Source organism: Mugil cephalus, chromosome 9, assembly GCF_022458985.1.
Source record: "Mugil cephalus isolate CIBA_MC_2020 chromosome 9, CIBA_Mcephalus_1.1, whole genome shotgun sequence".
In the NCBI taxonomy this organism is placed as follows: Eukaryota; Metazoa; Chordata; class Actinopteri; order Mugiliformes; family Mugilidae; genus Mugil; species Mugil cephalus.
In genome coordinates this window covers 26,990,461-27,008,056 of record NC_061778.1, presented here as the reverse complement: position 1 = coordinate 27,008,056, position 17,596 = coordinate 26,990,461, and the positions used below count along the sequence as shown (strand labels likewise).

At 40.2% G+C, this 17,596-nt stretch overlaps 1 protein-coding gene across 4 annotated transcripts in view; it reads right to left on the bottom strand.

Moving 5' to 3' along the window:
* Positions 1-17,596, bottom strand: part of LOC125013407 (cytoplasmic dynein 2 heavy chain 1) — a 117,798-nt gene that overhangs the window by 84,584 nt on the left and 15,618 nt on the right. For 3 of the 4 annotated variants that reach the window (XM_047594055.1, XM_047594058.1, XM_047594057.1), the window contains exons 27-43: positions 15,301-15,471; positions 14,795-14,953; positions 12,901-12,969; positions 12,563-12,717; positions 12,090-12,222; positions 11,878-11,995; positions 11,671-11,783; positions 9,624-9,737; positions 9,288-9,438; positions 5,613-5,818; positions 4,613-4,795; positions 3,932-4,114; positions 3,376-3,599; positions 2,972-3,087; positions 730-929; positions 477-608; positions 232-364 (exon numbers count right to left, since the gene is read on the bottom strand). In XM_047594055.1, coding sequence (XP_047450011.1) covers positions 232-364; positions 477-608; positions 730-929; positions 2,972-3,087; positions 3,376-3,599; positions 3,932-4,114; positions 4,613-4,795; positions 5,613-5,818; positions 9,288-9,438; positions 9,624-9,737; positions 11,671-11,783; positions 11,878-11,995; positions 12,090-12,222; positions 12,563-12,717; positions 12,901-12,969; positions 14,795-14,953; positions 15,301-15,471 — 2,560 coding nt within the window. The remainder of the gene's footprint in view (positions 1-231; positions 365-476; positions 609-729; positions 930-2,971; positions 3,088-3,375; positions 3,600-3,931; positions 4,115-4,612; positions 4,796-5,612; positions 5,819-9,287; positions 9,439-9,623; positions 9,738-11,670; positions 11,784-11,877; positions 11,996-12,089; positions 12,223-12,562; positions 12,718-12,900; positions 12,970-14,794; positions 14,954-15,300; positions 15,472-17,596) is intronic. The other variant, XM_047594056.1, reaches the window with a different exon arrangement.

The following is a 17,596-nucleotide window of genomic DNA, read 5'->3' as shown; positions in this document are numbered from 1 at the left end:
TCCATTTTTGTAGAGAGAACTGGGTGCAGTGCAGGAACTGGCTAAGAAAGACAATCAGTGGCAGCTGTTTGCAAGGACAAAAAAAATTTGATAGGGGGCCAAGCATCATCACAAACATCATTGTACAATGGCAACAATTAGACCCCTTTCTATACCTGTTTGCCTGGGGTCCCCAAGGACCTAGGGTCACCACTAACTGTCTGCATCACTTAAGGAGTGTCTCTCTCTTACCCTGTGGTTCTTTGACCACATTCCTGGCACTGTGTGTGAGGACGCCATCAGCCCACTCTCTGGTGTCCATGTCTATATGTCCCAACAGCTGCTGTCTGGGCATGGCCTTAGGATTCATTGTGTACTGTTTCACCTACAAAATTACATTATCAGCAAGATGAGTTTCAAGACCAGGAAATCTTGCCTTTCATACAAAAATACATACATAAATTAAAATCCAGCTGAGTGTTTGCCTTTTTACTCACCACTTTGCCTGTCTTGCCAAGAGCAGCTCTGAGCGTCCTCCACAGTGTGGACTTGCCCGCTCCACTTGGCCCTACAATCACTACACCCATACGCTGTCTGAGCTGTTCATTCAGTTCCAGTGCCTTCTTCAGCTGCAACAGTCAACAATTAACCTATTAATCTATCTTTCAAACAAATATTTCACAGTTGCCTCAGTGTTAATGTAGCAGGGCTATTAGATTAGATAACTGATTGGTGCCTTGGGATACATACCTGACTAGGTATCAGTTCAAGCTGTGCATCTTTGAAGACTTGTTCCAGAGCGTGCATTAGTATCTGGTCCTCCACATCAGTGAAATTAACCCCAGAGAAGACATCTCTCACCAGAGCATCAAACCGAGAGCTATCAGCAAATGTCAGCTTGGACATGGTGTTCAGTCTCAGGGCCTGCACTACCAGACTACTCTCCTGGACTGCAGAGAGATAAACAGAATTAGTTTAAACTCCAAGTGAATTTCACTAAAGAAATAAGTAGAATTAGTAAAATAATGTTTTATACTGAGGAAAAACGACTATATGGAAGGAAGACTGTAAAACTCAGCAGGTCCAGTCATTATTGCTTTCCTCTCACACAGGTCCCCCGTTAAAAATGTGCTAATTACCAAAGCCTGTCATGATTTAAGAGTGAATACTTTTGTTCCTTTCTCCAAAAATGCTAGCCTTCCCTGCAGGCACACATGTGGCGTTTGAAACAAACACTTGGCCAGACTACACACAGAGACAAACACGAGAAAACCTTTGGGACCCATCTGCAGACTGGAGATGAGTGTGTGTCTACATGTGCAGGTCAGACAGACTAAGGGTGGTGGGTGGTTGAAACAAGAGGATTTGAAATGAGAGAGAGAAAATCAAAAAAAGACTGATGGGAAAATTAAGATAGAGGGAAGAGCAATGAAAAGCAGAGGACTAAAGGGGAGACGGGGAAGAGAAACAGAGGGCAGTGAGTGAGAGCAAGTGGGACAAGAGCTACAACAACAGTCAGATATCCGAAAAAGGGCTCACTAGAGGTCAGAACGAGGAGGAAGGGGGTACACAAGAAGTGTTTGGCAGCATGAGAATGGGCAAAAGAACAGACAAGCGGAAAACCTTGAGGTAAGAAAAAATCTTAAGGTCCTGTCCTGCCATTAGGTATATTTATTGATGATCTGTTGAGAAAGCTGTGACAATCACAAGAATCATGCATTCATCATGTTTGAACAAAATCAGTTCAAGACATTTAAAGGTGCATGCCCCACACATAGTTCTTAACACAACTATACAATGCCTGGCCCAAAAAACACGTGCCACCAAAAAAAAAGGTCACACACGCTAATATTTGGTTGATCTGCCTCTCTTCTTGCTCTGAAGCACCCATTGAATCTGGACTCATCAGACCACATGGCCTTCCTCCAGTTCAATCTTTACAGCAATTGAAGCCTTTTTTCCAGTTAGCATCACTGATTAGTGGTTTTCTTAAGGCTACACAGCTGTTCAGTCCCAATCCCTTGAGTTCCCTTCACACTGTACATGTGGAAATGCTCTTACTTTAACTGTTAAATATGGCCCTAATTTACTTTTATCTTTCTTCAGTTTGATTTCACTAAACATTTAAGTGATTGCTGATCATGATGATCAATCAGGATTTTTTTCCGACCACATTTCTTCCTAGAAGACGATGATTCCCCACTGTCCTCCTGGTTTTTTTATAATGCGTTGGACAGTTCTTAACACAATTTCAGCACTTTCTGCAACTCTGCATCTTTTCCACAACCAGGGGTTGTTCAAGAAATGAGAAGCAACTCATTGAATCAGTTGAGGTTAAATAACTAGTTGCCAGCTGAAAGACAACTGTCTATGTAGTAATTATCCAACAGGAAGCGCAAACCTATTTGTGTAGTTAAATCCAGGTGGCAAATTTTTATATGATAATTGAATGTTTAAGATAATTTTCTGTGTATTTATGTGGCAGTGGCCTGACGTTGGCTTTGATCACCACTGGTAAACTGGCTTATATACAAAACATTTACCATGGCACAACTTCCTGTATTTCAGTTCCTTGAAAAATGAAATAACTTTAAATGACAACAGCATGCAGCATGTAGATTTTTGTAATCTATTTTTAATCTATTCAAATTCTAATTCTCATTCAAACCAGCAATGTAGCTTTCCATTATCATAACATAAAATATCTAACAAGGACTACAAAATACATTTTCATTCAATACGTTCTCTTCATGAAGCTAAGATTTAGTGCAGAACTGTTGTTTTACAATGCATTTGCAATGCATTTCTTTTCACTGTACCTGTTGAACTGGCGTAACTGCGTAAGTGAGTGTAAATCAACTGTAAGACGTAATGGCCAAACATGCACCGATTTCCTCCTAACTTTCCTGTCACGCTCCAAAATTGGAAAAACAAAAAATGCCTCAGAGTAATATTGCATGTTAAAATAAAAAATAGCCACAGGGGGTCTTACTCTTGCCTTTGTCATGACTCCTCCTCTGTTGCTGCAAAAGACTGCCACAGGCCTTCAGCACTGTCTTCAAAGCACGCAAACCCCAGTCATAGTGCTGCTGGGGAGTCAGCAACTCTCTGGACAAACAAATAAATGTGCATCATCACTCACACACAGACATTCTCAACTGGCAGTAGCACTATGGTTTGGAATGTACAAGATAATGCTTCCATAAAATCAATAGACTGTAATAGACTGTGTGGCAGTACAGATCATTTTAAAATAAATTCAAACTCACAGTGTCTTTATAATTCAGTTTCATGCACAAAAAAGTCACTTAGTGAACCACACAGATCGCATACATACAATTCTCTGGTGAGGTGAAGTTTACAATGTATAAACCTGAATCCAAAAATCATTTCTACCTGGCCAGGTTGAAGATTGCAACCAGTTTGCGTCCCAGTATTTCTCCATTTTTGAAACCTTCAGAGTAGAGGATGACTTCAGCAATGAGCTCATTGTCTGGCCTGCTCATGGCCACAGGTCTGAACAGCTGCTTGAGGTTGTCTGGAAGTTTCTGCCTGCCTCCATAGCCTTTTCCTGCTGGGTTTAATGTAATAAACACCCCAGAGTTTGGGTCTAATTCCACCTAGAGGATAAAGACAATAAGGAGAACTTTGTTTCATTAATGAAATGTGTCTTATTTTAACATGAATCTGGCTCGCTTCATTGCTTCCCTGATTAATGACCCAACCACTTTCCACAACAAATAAAGTCTTAGACTGATTTTACAGATGAATGAAGGTAAAAACCTGACTTGTGTCACAAGAAGCCACTGAATTACACACAACGATACAATAATTGAGAAAGAACTGCAAGATGACAGAAAGTGGGTTCTGGAAAAGCTGAGTAATTATTGTTTGGCATCAGTACTTTAATTCAAACTTTAATTAGTTTGTCTGCATCTGTTTTGACTCTGACCTCTTTTCCCAGCAGTTCACATGTTGCTTTGTGATGTTTGAGGGAGTCTTGAATGGCTTGAATCTGCATGGAAACTGCAGATAAAACTGCTTCCTCTAAACGATTAAACTCGTCAAAGCAGCCCCATGCTCCACACTTCACCAACCCCACAAATATTCGGCCCATTGACTTCACATCGATTCCCTGGAAAATAGACAGAAAACAAAAGAATTTGGATGTGTATTAACAATCCAAATTACAAATGTTGAATTCATTTGTTTATTATATGTGTTTTCCAGAATTATGAGCAACAGTTAGGGACATTTTTCAGAATTAGCCACTTACATACACACGTCAAACGCAACATATATACACATGTCAAATGCAACATTCTCATTAACACACATCAAATGCTCTCATACACATGTCAAATGCAACAGTCTCATATACATGCCAAACACTCATATGTACACATATCAAAAGCTCTTATATACACATGTCAAACGCAACACTCACAGCTCTATGTCAAACACAACACTCACATACTGTACACATGTCAAATGCTCTCATATAAACATGTTAAATGCAATCCCTCCATAAAACAACTGTTACTGGCAGAATGAAACAAAAAGAAAAGACATTTTGGCCCTTGATTTGGCACGCTTAAGACATTAAAACCTTCCCACTCTCCCACGAGCATACCTCATCACAGTTGAACACCAGCACTTGGCGTCCGAACAGACCCCCTAAGGCTTTGACCGACTCAGTCTTGCCTGTGCCAGCTGGCCCATAGGGGTTGCCCCCAAGCCCCATCTTCATGGCCTGGGTCAGAGTCAGGTAGCACTTATCAGTCAGTGGAGTGTGCACCAGCTTAGCCGCATTCCCCTGGTATACGGGAGGGGTGAGACAGAGAAAAAAAGTTAGAGATAAAAGCAGGAAAGGAAAAGTGATGATGGTCTGACAGAAGTACAGATGTGGTTGCAGAGGTTGAAAGAAGCCAACAGAGGGCAAAGATAAACAGAAAGATTACCAATGAAGGAGTTAAGGAATGAAAAGCAAACAGAAAAGAGTAAAATTGAGTCGAATACTGTATGTGTTTGCAGAGAACTGAAGAGGGCAAATACTGCTAGGGAGCATAGATGAGTGATCCTCATCTAAGCATAAACAGTGCCCCCAAATGGTAAAAAAGGAAGTTCAAATGTATTCATTGAACAGGTGGCAATTTCTCCTCTAATATTTACATTTTCTACTGACATCATTTCATGTGATAACAGCCACAAAAGATATGTACTGAAGAAGCACAGTCTTCTTGTTTAAATCCTCACACAGAAATCCAGGCAGATGTTTGTAATACAATTATTGAAGTGGTTTAGGAATAGTAAATGCTACATTGTGCTCTACAGTATCACTATTTTATATACAGCATGTAGTTAGGTAAAATACTGCGAGCATGCACAAGTGCTTGTAATATGTTTGTGTAGATCCAATGCAATAAAAATATAAATATATCTTTCCACCCATTCAAGGCAAAGTAAACTGAACAGTATCTGAGGAGACAGAACTACCCCTAACTTACCTTTCAGTCTAATATTCTAAATACTGGAACAAAATCTCTAGTAAGGGTTAACTGAGGGAGTATTGATTTGGTGAGTTACAGAAAAGGAATGTATGACCTTCACAGTACATCAGCTGTCTAACACACCTGGTATTCATAAGTATAGTTGAACTGTGCATCCACCATGTGTATGTGGCAGCATTTGTCTGGTGCCATATAGAAGCGAAGCTGCTTCTTCCAGGCCCAGGCCTCAATACTGGAAATGCCTGCTTGGTTAAGCTGCTTCACCACACTGATGTTATGGATGATATCCAGGATTAAGGCCTTCAGCTTCAGCTGCAGGACACTGGACTCTGTGTAGAGAGATATGCATGAATGTTAGGATGGCAGAATCTGTAAAGCCACATGTAGCCATGCAGGTTAATCAGATTAAAAGTAGGCATTCCTATAATATACTGCATACAGTGCTGATGAAGCCTCACTGGCTTCTCTGGTTGGTTCAAAACAAACTTAATATTTTCATCCATTCTAAAATAATAATTTACCTACTAAACAAAGGGTTCTCTAAATATTGCCACGACGCCTGACACCCGCCTCATTGACAACTAGAGGTTTAACTGTCATAAATGACATTGCAAAATGCTGTGAAATACACCAGAAGCAATTTAGAAATTGCCACTAACTTGCCAGAAGCTAGGTTAGTTTGTACCCTCTCTGGCTAGAGAAGAACGATATGGCAGAAAATCAAAGAGTTTCGAAAGTTTTGTAATATTACTTGATGAGTACTAAATGCTGTCGTCCATCTGACTGCTTTCACTGTCTTGCTCACTATGTTTCGTCTCTGTGCCAAAGGGGGGCTGAAACCCCACTCCCCTCAGGTTTTATGGCCCATTTTTGTAGCCTTGGTAATTAGATTATCTTTCTTGCCATTACTTTAGCTGATTTAATCAGTACCACCACTCTAAAGCCTGTTCAGCTACCTGGTTGTTTTAAGGGAGTCAGTCATTTAATGAGATGTTATCATGGAAATGACTGCTGTTTCAAGTATGAACGGAGGAGTTCTCAACGCAAAATGGAACATACAATGAACTATATGATCAGGAAACATATAATAGTCTTCATCAATGTGCCCTTCTGAAAGATACAGTATGTCTGAAAGTTTTAAGTCATATTCTGCTGACTTGTTTAAATAAAGAAAGAAGAAATGTTCCCCCAGTTAATGCTTTGTGAAAGGAAAACAAGCATTGCTTTCATGGATGTATTTATACATGAACTGAGAGATTTGGAATTCAGCAGCAATGTCCCGTGAAATGAAGTGACTGCTTATGGAGAAGCTTTTCATCTCATGCATGAATAACAAACTGTGATTTAAATTTAAAAGTCCTTTTTGCAAATTCGAGTTCTGGAGGGAAAGCTCAGCTGTCATGCTCCATGTGGCCATACATTAAGCCCCAGATCATTAAATTAAACTGCCCCCTCTGCAGCCTCTTGTATCTCAGTGACTATGAAGAGACTGACACAAGAACAGTTGTTTCCAATTAATTTATCTTTCCCAAGTAACAGTTTTCTGATCAGAGTGCTATCGTTAACAGCACCAGAGAGAGTCTACGAGGGCAACCGAGTGCAAGTACCAAAATGCAATTGTTTATGAGGACACTCACAAGAAGACAAACCAACAAAGCAAGAAAGGGATGAGACATCTGCAGAAGATAGTTAAATATTTAGTGTGTAACATATACATGTGTACATTTTAGGCCCATTGCTAAAAACACTGAAGTCAAGATTCTGCTGTTTCAGTTTGCTAAATCTGAACCTTTCAGTGACAAATGATCTTTCAAACTATGATCTGAGTTTACTCATTAATACTACATGATAATCTAGTACCAAGAGCAAATCTAGGGACGTGTATGCATCTAAACAGAAAGCAAATGGAATGTACACTGGCCTTATCACCAATCACATAAAGTTATATGGTATCCAAAAGTCTGATGCCATTTCAACCCTCATTAGCTATACGTATGTGTCAAGTATGTAGCATAGACTACACATTCTATGCCATAGACTCTATGTTATCAAGCAAGAGGAGTCAAACATAGGGCCAGTGGGCTAAAACCGGCCCACCAGAGGATCTAATCTGGTCCACAGAATTAATTTGCTGCTGAGAACCTACAGGATGCTAATGAACATGGAGGAGCCAGGAGGAGCCTGAGGACATGTTTCTTCACCTCAGTGACAAGACACTGCTGAAGGAGGGTTTTGACGGATGCAGCATTCCTGTTCATATCGAAGCCAAGCTGACCCTCTCACATTGAACAAAAACGTGTTTTTCAACGTCAGTATTGATGATCACGTTAGATGGGGGTGAAGGTGTGGGGGTAGAGGTGAGAAAATGTCCTCTCCTGGAAGATGAGAGGCTGTAGGAGAGGACGGGGTAGGTGGAGGGGAGAGATTGGAGTAGGCGTTGTTGCCGACAGAACAACAGAGATGTTGACAGAGGAGTTGCTGATTGTGGTGAAGGGGCTGTCGTATAAAATCTGTTAAAGAGTTTGTTGGCCCATTCCATGCTGCCTTCCATTCCTCTGTTGCCGGCTGGCCTGAGACCAGTGGTTGTCTTCGTCCCTCTCCAGACCTCTCTGTTGTTGTTTTGCAGGAGTTTCCATTCCAGCTTCTTCCTGTATTCCTCCTAAGCCTGTCTTATCTTCATCTTCAGGTATCTCTGTATATCTCTTACCTCCTCTTTGTTGCCAGCCCTGAAAGCCCTCCTACCGTCATTCAGGAATCAAAGGGTTAGCGGTTCGAATGTGCCATACGCCGAAGTGTCCTTGAGCAAGACACTGAACCCCCAGTTGCTCCCAGTGCAACTGGCACTGGTGTGTGAATGTGCGTGTGCTTGTGTGAGTGACTGTAAAAGCACTTTGAGTACCAATAGGTAGAAAAGCGCTAAAAAAGCAAAGACCATTTACCATTTAGTCACCCACACCTTGTTGCTTAAACCATCTCTGCTGGAACAATGCCAACACAGAAGTTGATGTAGTCCGTGAAGCACTCTGTGAGTCCATCGATGTCCTCTCCACTCGGCTCACAGAGCGCCTGCAAGTTTGTGACGTCAAAACTTCCCTGCAGTGCCTCATAAGCTTCTCCCGACTATCTCCTCACTGTCCTTGTGGTCGGTGACTGGCTCTTTACCAGAGGCGCATAAGAGGGGCTGAGGTGTACCAGGTTGTGATCTGACCTGCCCAGCTGGGGGAGGGGGAGGGGGAGGAGCTGTAGGAGCTGCTTTCCCCTGCAACTTTGATGTGTTCTTCTCCAGATCTCTTCAGTTGAATCGGCAAATCTGGAAGCCATGCCAGTCGGTTTCAGAGTGATCAGCTGATCCCTTATGTAAACAAAGTGGCCATGTGTCTGTTGTGCCCTGCAGAGTGAAGAAGTATTTCCACTGCAAACAAGATGGCCAAAACGCTTTCCTCCCACATGTTTGGAGAGGGAAGAGCTTAAATAAATTAACTACCAAAAAAGTAAAACAAATACATTAAAAAATATAGAACAAAATAAGAAAAAGTTAGAAATGGGCAAGAGATCGCCCAGACTGTATGAAGTATAAGGTTTAGTTTATTTATGTATGGCCACTAGGGGTCAGAAAAGTCCAAAAAAGCTGACTGAAACACAGCCCAACATACAATAATATCAGTTTATAGTATTGCTATGGCTAGCATGCTAGCATGCAAAATTTAGATAATTGAATGGATATGAATTAACACAAACATACATTCTAACTGGGTGTCTCACGCGGCACACAATCTTCAAATCAAACCCAGATCCTACCTGTGTTATTGTGGTCATCAGAGCTAGTGTCCACTGTAGTGTAGTGTTCCAGTTTGCCAGTCAGCTCGATCTCCAACTGCTGCAGATTTTGTTCTTTTAGAGATCTTTCCACATCTTCAGTGAACTGGATTTGCTCAGCCAAACATAAGATCTATAGGTAAAATGTAAAATGTTAAGTCACACAGACAAAAGAGTTAAGACATGACAAAGCAAAGGATTACTGGAGGTCCAGGATCTCAACTTGAGCTGCAACTTGCAGCAGGTCACAGAAGAATATTTAGAAAAATCAGTATTGCATATTCAAAATGAATTTGTTGCATTAAAGACAGTCTGTACCTGTGATGGATAGCGTGAGGGGTCCACCTCTCCTTTTCTTCCTGCTGTCACACATTCATACAGTAGGTGCTTCAGAGTCTCCTTCATCTCAACAGACAGCTCATTTAACCACACCTAGAAAGAAGAAAATGTATACGCAGCTTCAGACATACAGAAATAGAGACATTAACATATAAAACTCTTAAAACAAATTCATTAAGTACCATTTTAAATACATGAAAGAAAACACAATTAGGCATCAGTGTACACCGATCAGCCACAACATTAAAACACTGCCAGGAGAAGTAAATAACATTGATCATCTTGTGACAATTCAGTGTTCTGCAGCAAAACGTTTGATCAAGCATGCCACATATCCAACCAAGTCGTGGTGATGTTAAAAGAGCTACAGTCAACGAGAGTAGACAAGGGAGTTGCTGTGAAGTAACGTAAAAAAGCAGCAGCAACAGCAACAACAACAACAACAACAGGACCAGGACGAACGAAGAAGGTTTTGCGCTCCCTGTGGACTGAGGAAACTTTGCAGTTTAGTGGAACATTAAAGTTCTACATCCTATTGTTATATTTGGAATAGATGTGCGACTCAAACCATTTTGTCTGAGCCAGCAAATGAGTGCTTCATGTAATAAATATTTCCATTCTCTATTTGTACAGGATTAATTTTACCTGGAGACCTCCAGTAATTTGTAATAATCATAGAGGTCGTCCGTGAATTGTAAAGTAAAAATTACACAGCAAACTCCCTACTATAATTCTAACACAGAGGACCTCTGATAATAATCCAGTGAGAATGGACACCTTTTTGACATTTTGGTTTGATTTGTGTCATTTTCTGCCTCTTATAACGTAAGAAATACGACGGACGTGCTATAAGTCAAAGTTTTGGACAGATGTTAGAGCGCAAAGTCGAGATGTCACTGAAGTCTTCAACCATTTAGATGGATGAAATCATTAAATCAACCATTAATGTGTTCATCGGCAAAGGTGTGTTTGAATTAAATATATATATACAGTATAATATAATTGTATAATGTGTGAAGTAATTAAAACCTCTCTGGCACGCAGTAACAACGGAATATATATAACAACGGAACGTAATTTAGAGTAAAACATGTGCCACATGAAACACAAACACAGGGTGGTAATTTCTGAATCACTGGACGTCCCGTTTACTGAAGACAGAACAGAATTGCAACAAAGATTTTGTCTTTATTAAGCACACTCTCTGTGGAACAGATGCTCCGTACTGTTCGTGTGTATTCATCCATTCCTTTACTCATACTTTTTTCTTCATTCTCTTTCTTTTTTCACTATATATTAGCACACTTATGACCTGAAGGGCTCCTTTCTGCTCCACATCAGTCTTTGCAATGAAAAACAACAGCTCATGCATTGCATTCATGCATTTCCTCTGTCACTTCTTGATCCAAAACATTTTTTAGAGACTAAGTACAGCTGTTGGCCACGCCTGCTGATGGAGAAGTGTGTAGTGTGAACACTGATGTCACCGACCACTCATGTAGCGTGAACACCCCACAGACCTCAAGACTCCCCACCAGCTGACAGAGAACCATGTAGTAAACTGAAAGTCATGTAGTCTGAACTTAGCTTTAGACACGTAGTACCCACCTAGAACAGACCAGGCACCCCCACTCTATAGCAATGACCATCCAGCAGGATGCAGCCTGACACAGGCACACACACAATACTGGGAACAAAGGAACAACTCAGAGAACCATGAAGGTTTTGACGTAGGCCTCAAAATTCACTAGATCCCAAACTGACCAAGTATCTGTGGGATGATCCACAGAGGCCCCTCCCCTCAACCCACAGGACTCAAAGACCCCACTAACAACATTCTGTTACCAGACACCACAGGACACCCTCAGAAGACCCATGCCCATTCTCTGATGAGTCACAACTGTTTGGGAAGCACAAGAGACTTACACAATATTCGGAAGGTGTAATGTTTTCGCCTGACTGACTGATCGGTGTACATGTATAGATATTTACATTTACTCAAAACTCTGTCAAAAGAAAACTTTACCTCCACATGGCTGGAAATGCGTACAAGGTTTTTAAGTGGCACTGTTTCTCCTTCCAAAGAACACATAGCCACAATGTGCTGGCACTGTTCGTCAAACATAACATTGTGGATGCCTGCACAGATAATACACCAGAGAGATTGGAAAAAACAGATACACAATAAAAGTGGCAAAAAAGACTAGAAAGAAAACTAAAAGATGTCTCTGACCTGCAAAGAGTTTCTTGAGGTGTGACTGGATGACACTGGGGTTGGTTGCCTGTCCAAGAATCTCTAACAGATCGTCATCCCCTATGAAGTAGAATCGTGGAAAGGCAGAACGTTTCTCCTACAATATTAAAACAGAAGGACAGATTAAAAAGTTAAAAAATGTACAGGTACTGTAGACATTGGACAAAGAAATGTACGTATACTGCACATACCTCCAGGAACTCATTGAGTGACTTTTGGCAGCGTTGGAGTTGATCCAGTATAGTGACCAAAGAGCTTCTGATGCCAGCCCTAGAGCTCAGAGAAACTACTCTGTTGTCCCTCTGGATATCTGACATTATAGATCTGTTACACATGTAGAAGGCATATCATGTTAATGTGCACAACTTACATTCTTAATACACCCTAGTTAATTAACAACCATTAAATACCTAAATAAACTTAAAATTAATACTAATAATTAAAATTATACTTCAAAACAAGTGTGGTGAGCAACATGAAAAAATATTTAATATAGGACATCTGTTTGGCAGTGGATGTAGACTGAAACAAGGTGTGAGGTGTTTGAATCTACTTTAAGATTTAATTTTTTGTGTGAGAGGCTCCTTCTCACGCTTCTAACACACATCAGATTCCTTATTTTAACTAACACCTAATTTGGCTCTTTCTAACACACTCGAAGTACCTGAAGTCTTCATCAACTCGTTTGAAGCGGGCCTCCTCACGGGGCAAAGCTCCTCTTCCAAAAATAGGCTCTAGATACACCCAGCGCCTCTGGATGGCATTCAGACTGAGCAGGTACTCATCTAAGTCCGATAGACGAACCTCCCACAAACTCACCTGTATTTAAACAGTGTTAAGTAAACAGTTGACTAGTGATGCATCATTAAGTATTAGGTCTTGAATCCTTATATATATTATCCTATTATAGACCCATACACAATACAATTATCTTATTTAAAATAAAGTTACAGGAAACTGAGTTCAGCTAGAGTATTAATGTATTAATGCCTTTGATCAGACCTTGTCCTGGAAGCTGCGGTAGTAGGGAGAGTCTTTCAGTGACTGCAGCAGACAGCGGTTATCTCCCACCTGGACGGGCAGAGAGTGGTGATAAATTCAGTGTTTGTGAATCCTTAAAACTGGTGCCAGCACATTTGCATGCGTTTTTCTGGAGAGATATTTGTGTCTGTGTCTCTCTACCAAGTGTAATCTATGGGTTCCTTTGATTAAACTGCCTTAAATTATATTTAATAATGAAATTAAACATGGAAAACATTTGGAAACTCTTTCAAAATAACATTGCAGTCTTCGACCTTATAACCTTATCAGTGTTAGAAAAGGTAAACAGGAATAAGAGACAATACACCATACACTGGGTGTTACAGTTAAGCATTCAGTAATTATCTCATCACTTACGTTTGTATTTGGTTCCATATTAGACTATAATGTGATACTCCCATACTCACATCATTTCAAAGTGAGGCATATAAAATAAATATTATTAAAAATGTGTTCAAAAGCCTCTACATCCCCTCAATCCCTCACCCATAAGTACTAAAACCAGAATTTAGAATTCTGGGAAAAGTTGTATTTTCACAACGCCCAGGGATGAATAACAACGGAAATTTCTCAGAAAGTCCATACAGTATAAGTTAATGTGAAGAGAAGCTTATTTAGGACTTTATAGGATCTATAATAGGATATATCATAGGACAGCAGTGTGGAACCTTTTTCTGTCCTTTCTGGAGGAGAGAGTTATTACAAAATCCTGTCAGCATACGTGTGACAGTGAGTCACAGAATGTGGTGTGACAGTGGGACTGCCTGTTGTTCAGCCTGTGGGTTAAGCTTGCCTAACTAGTACCAAAGACAGACAACTGAAATGTGGTTTAGTTTTATTACGCACCTGCCCACATTCCAGAGTTGGGGTATTTTGTGAGTAATATGAAACTGTAACTTTCAGACATTCTTTAATACTGATTACCACAAGTGTGGTGTTTCCTTGTTGGAAACAGGTTTTGACAGATTATTTTTTGAGTAAAACACTTGGTGTAGGCCATGTATTTGTAACATTGTTGTATGTAACCTTTAGTATACCTAAATAATAGATCATAAAGAAATTGCTCAGTATTATTGTAATCATTTCTGAACACCAGCCTGGGACTTTCCAGAGCTAGTACGCAGAGTTTAATTTGGAGTATCATCAACTTTCTTGGATCACTGGTTTTTCCAGTAGTCCACAGAAAACCAAATGTAAATACAGGCTCCATATTAAAAACACAGGCATAATACAGAGTGATTTACTTGGAATTCACAGGCTTGATCAGCAATGTGTGAACTTGTTTGGTATGAACTTTTACACTGATGTTTATTTATAAGTAAAATCCTTTAATATTAAGCAATGAAGTCACTATTCATTAATAAGTTGTGTTATCAGCACTTACATTTTAAGTACTGTGTTCATCTTTCAGTTCTTCAAATTAAATACTTATAGCAACACTTATCTTAAAATTGACAAAAACTTTAAAGTAGCAAAATATAATAATATGTCCCAAAATATAATAACCTTGATTTATTATCATTTGGAGGATCTAGCAAAAGTCAACTTTATTTGAAGCAAGATAAGATTAATTAAACAGGATTAGGTTGAATAGAGATGGGATGATTTCTTTTATGGAGGCTGTGTCTGTCATGTGGCCTTTTACTACAGATGACAGAAATATGAGTGTTTTGCAGTTGGTGAAGACAGATCACAGATGACGTGTGTCTGTAACACAACCCTGATTTGGGTGAATCCAACCTGGTTTGTACAGAGTGATCCAACACAAACTGTAATTCACTTCACTAATGAACATGTAATGGCTTCAGTGTGACATTAGGGAGAAAGTGTGTGTTATGTCTTTATATGTATTTACCTGGTTGACTATGTCCTTCCAGTCCTTGATGAGGGCAAGGTTGCGCCCACCGCTGTCTGTATACTCAGTTAGGGTGAAGGCAGCTGCTGCTCCCCACAGATCCAGCTCCCTGAGTGCTTCTCTGATCGTTACCTCCGCCTGAGCCCGACTGTTCAAATCCTACATAAATGTTTGATGGATTGTCCAGAATAGATCAACATAGACAGGAAGAAAAACTACACTAAATGCAAGTATTGTATGAAATAACTATAAGAATTAAAATTATGTGAAAAATAGAACCAGTTAAACAGTCTCTTTATGGTAAATGGTCTTCTTTTTATGTAGAGTCTTTCTACCTGTTGGTACTCAAAGCGCTTTAGTCACACGCACATCCATTCACTCACACAAGCACACACACTGCTAACCATCTTGTTCACGGACAAACCATTCTAGCTCCTGAGCTGCAGCCACCCCGTGTAGGACACACATGGGAAGTGTGTGCTCCCAAACAGTGTGTTTGTACAAACCTTGAGTTCCAGCGCCTTCTCAATGACGTTATCTGCCACACCAAGAAGGTCATCAAAGGTAAGGCTCTCCAAGGTTGTCCCTCTTGGGAGACCCAACAAACGGAACATGTCCAACCAGTGGTCCTGAGAGAGGTGTTCCCCGCGTACATACTTTAGCACTGGTACCATGTTCTTGATGTGTAGGCGACAAACACAAAAAAAACACAGAAGTCTAGAGTGAGATTTCCTTTATAGATCTATTTGTTATCTTGTGTATTATATCTGCTTGTGTAAGCAAATCATTTTTTATTTAAACAGTACTCTGGCCACCAACATGCAGTTTTTACAACACTGATGCTGCCCTTATTGAGATCCATGACATTTGGTGTAGATATTATGGTCCAGAGAGGATAACCCCTTTTGGTTTGAGTGGCTGTAGGACTTTTTTTTCTATCACAAATTAACACAAAATTCTCCACTTCACTCATGTACAGCATGATGAAATAGCTGAATGCCATGACACTTGCTGAGTAAATGTATGCTCCACAAAAAAAGAATCATTTTGAATTTTGTGAATCCACAAATGGCCCAAATTAGCAGTGACTAACTCTAAATGTACAGTAGTTGAATTGCCAGTACATAGTCCAAGACTTCAGTTTTGGGGAGTGCAACAAACTCTCTAACATCTAACTGCTTACTGGATGGTCAAGACTTACACTGTTGAGCTTGGTTTATACTCCTGCATACTCCTCGATCTATGCAAAGCCTATGTAGGAGGTATTTGAAATTTATAGGAATATTTATTGGGAATTTTGTGTGCTAGTCCAACCACTGAGCAACATGTATGAGGAAATTCATTTCAAACCGATCACAGTGGTCTCCATCAGCGCAACATACAGATACACATCAGAGGGTATATGCAGCAGGTACAATAAGTATTGAACACATCACAATTTTTCACAGTAAACATTTTTCTAAAGGTGCTATTGACTTTTTTGAAATTTTCACCAGGTGGTAACAACCCAAGTAATCCATACATAGAAAGAAACCAAAACAAATAAATTCAGAAATTAAGTTATGTGTAATAATGTAAAATAGCAGAGGGAAAAAGTATTGAAGACACGCAGAAAGGTAGGTGGAAAAAGGCATGGAAAGCTAAGACACCAGCTGAAATCAGTGATCAGAAAGCCATCCTGCCCCTTTTCATTGCAAATGAACATCAGCTGGTTCAGTCCAAACGGATGGTCTATAAAACGGTGTGTCATCACCAATGTGTCACACAAGGAACATGTCATGATGCGTAAAAGCAAAGAACTCTCTCAAGACCTTCACAACCTTATTGTTGCAAATCATTCCGATGGCATTGGTTACAGAAGGATTTCTAAACTTCTCAATGTTCCAGTGAGCACTGTTGGAGCCATAATCCAGAAGTGGAAAGAACATCATTCAACCATAAACTGGCCATGACCAGGTGCTCCTCACAAGATATCTGACAGAGGAGTGAAAAGAATTGTCAGAAGAGTTCAGAAAGACCTGGAATTAGCAGGTACAATTGTTTGAAAGAAAACAATAAGCAATGCACTCAACGGCCATGGCCTGTATGCACGCTCACCACGCAAGACTCCATTTCTGAAGGAAAAGCATGTTGAAGCTTGTTTAAAGTTTGCTGCACAACATTTGGATAAGCCTGTAAAATACTGGGAGAACATAGTCTTGTCAGATGAGAGCAAAACTGAACTCTTTGGATGCCATAACAGGAATACCAGGACTTACTGCACATCACCCCAAAAACACCATACCAACAGTGAAGTCTGGAGGAACATCATGGTGTGGGGCTGTTTTTCAGCACATGGTACTGGCAAACCTCATATAATTGAAGGGAGGATGAATGGAAAAATGTACCGAGACATTCTTGAGAAAAATCTGCTGCCATCTACCAGAATGATGAAGATGAAACGAGGGTGGACATTTCAGAAAGACAATGATCCCAAACACAGAGCCAAGGAAACTCTCAACTGGCTTCAGAGAAAGAAAATAAAGCTGCTAGAACGGCCCAGCTAATAACCTGACTTGGATCCAATTGAAAATCTATGGAAAGAACTAAAAATCAGAGTTCATAGAAGAGGCCCACAGAACCTTCAAGATTTAAAGACTGTTTGTGTGGAAGAATGGGCCAAAATCACTCCTGAGCAATGCATGCGACTAGTTTCTCCAAACAGGAGGCGTCTTGAAGCTTCATTACCAACAAAGGCTTTTGTACCAAGTATTAAATATCAGTGTATTCAATACTTTTTTCCTCTGTCATTTTACATTATTA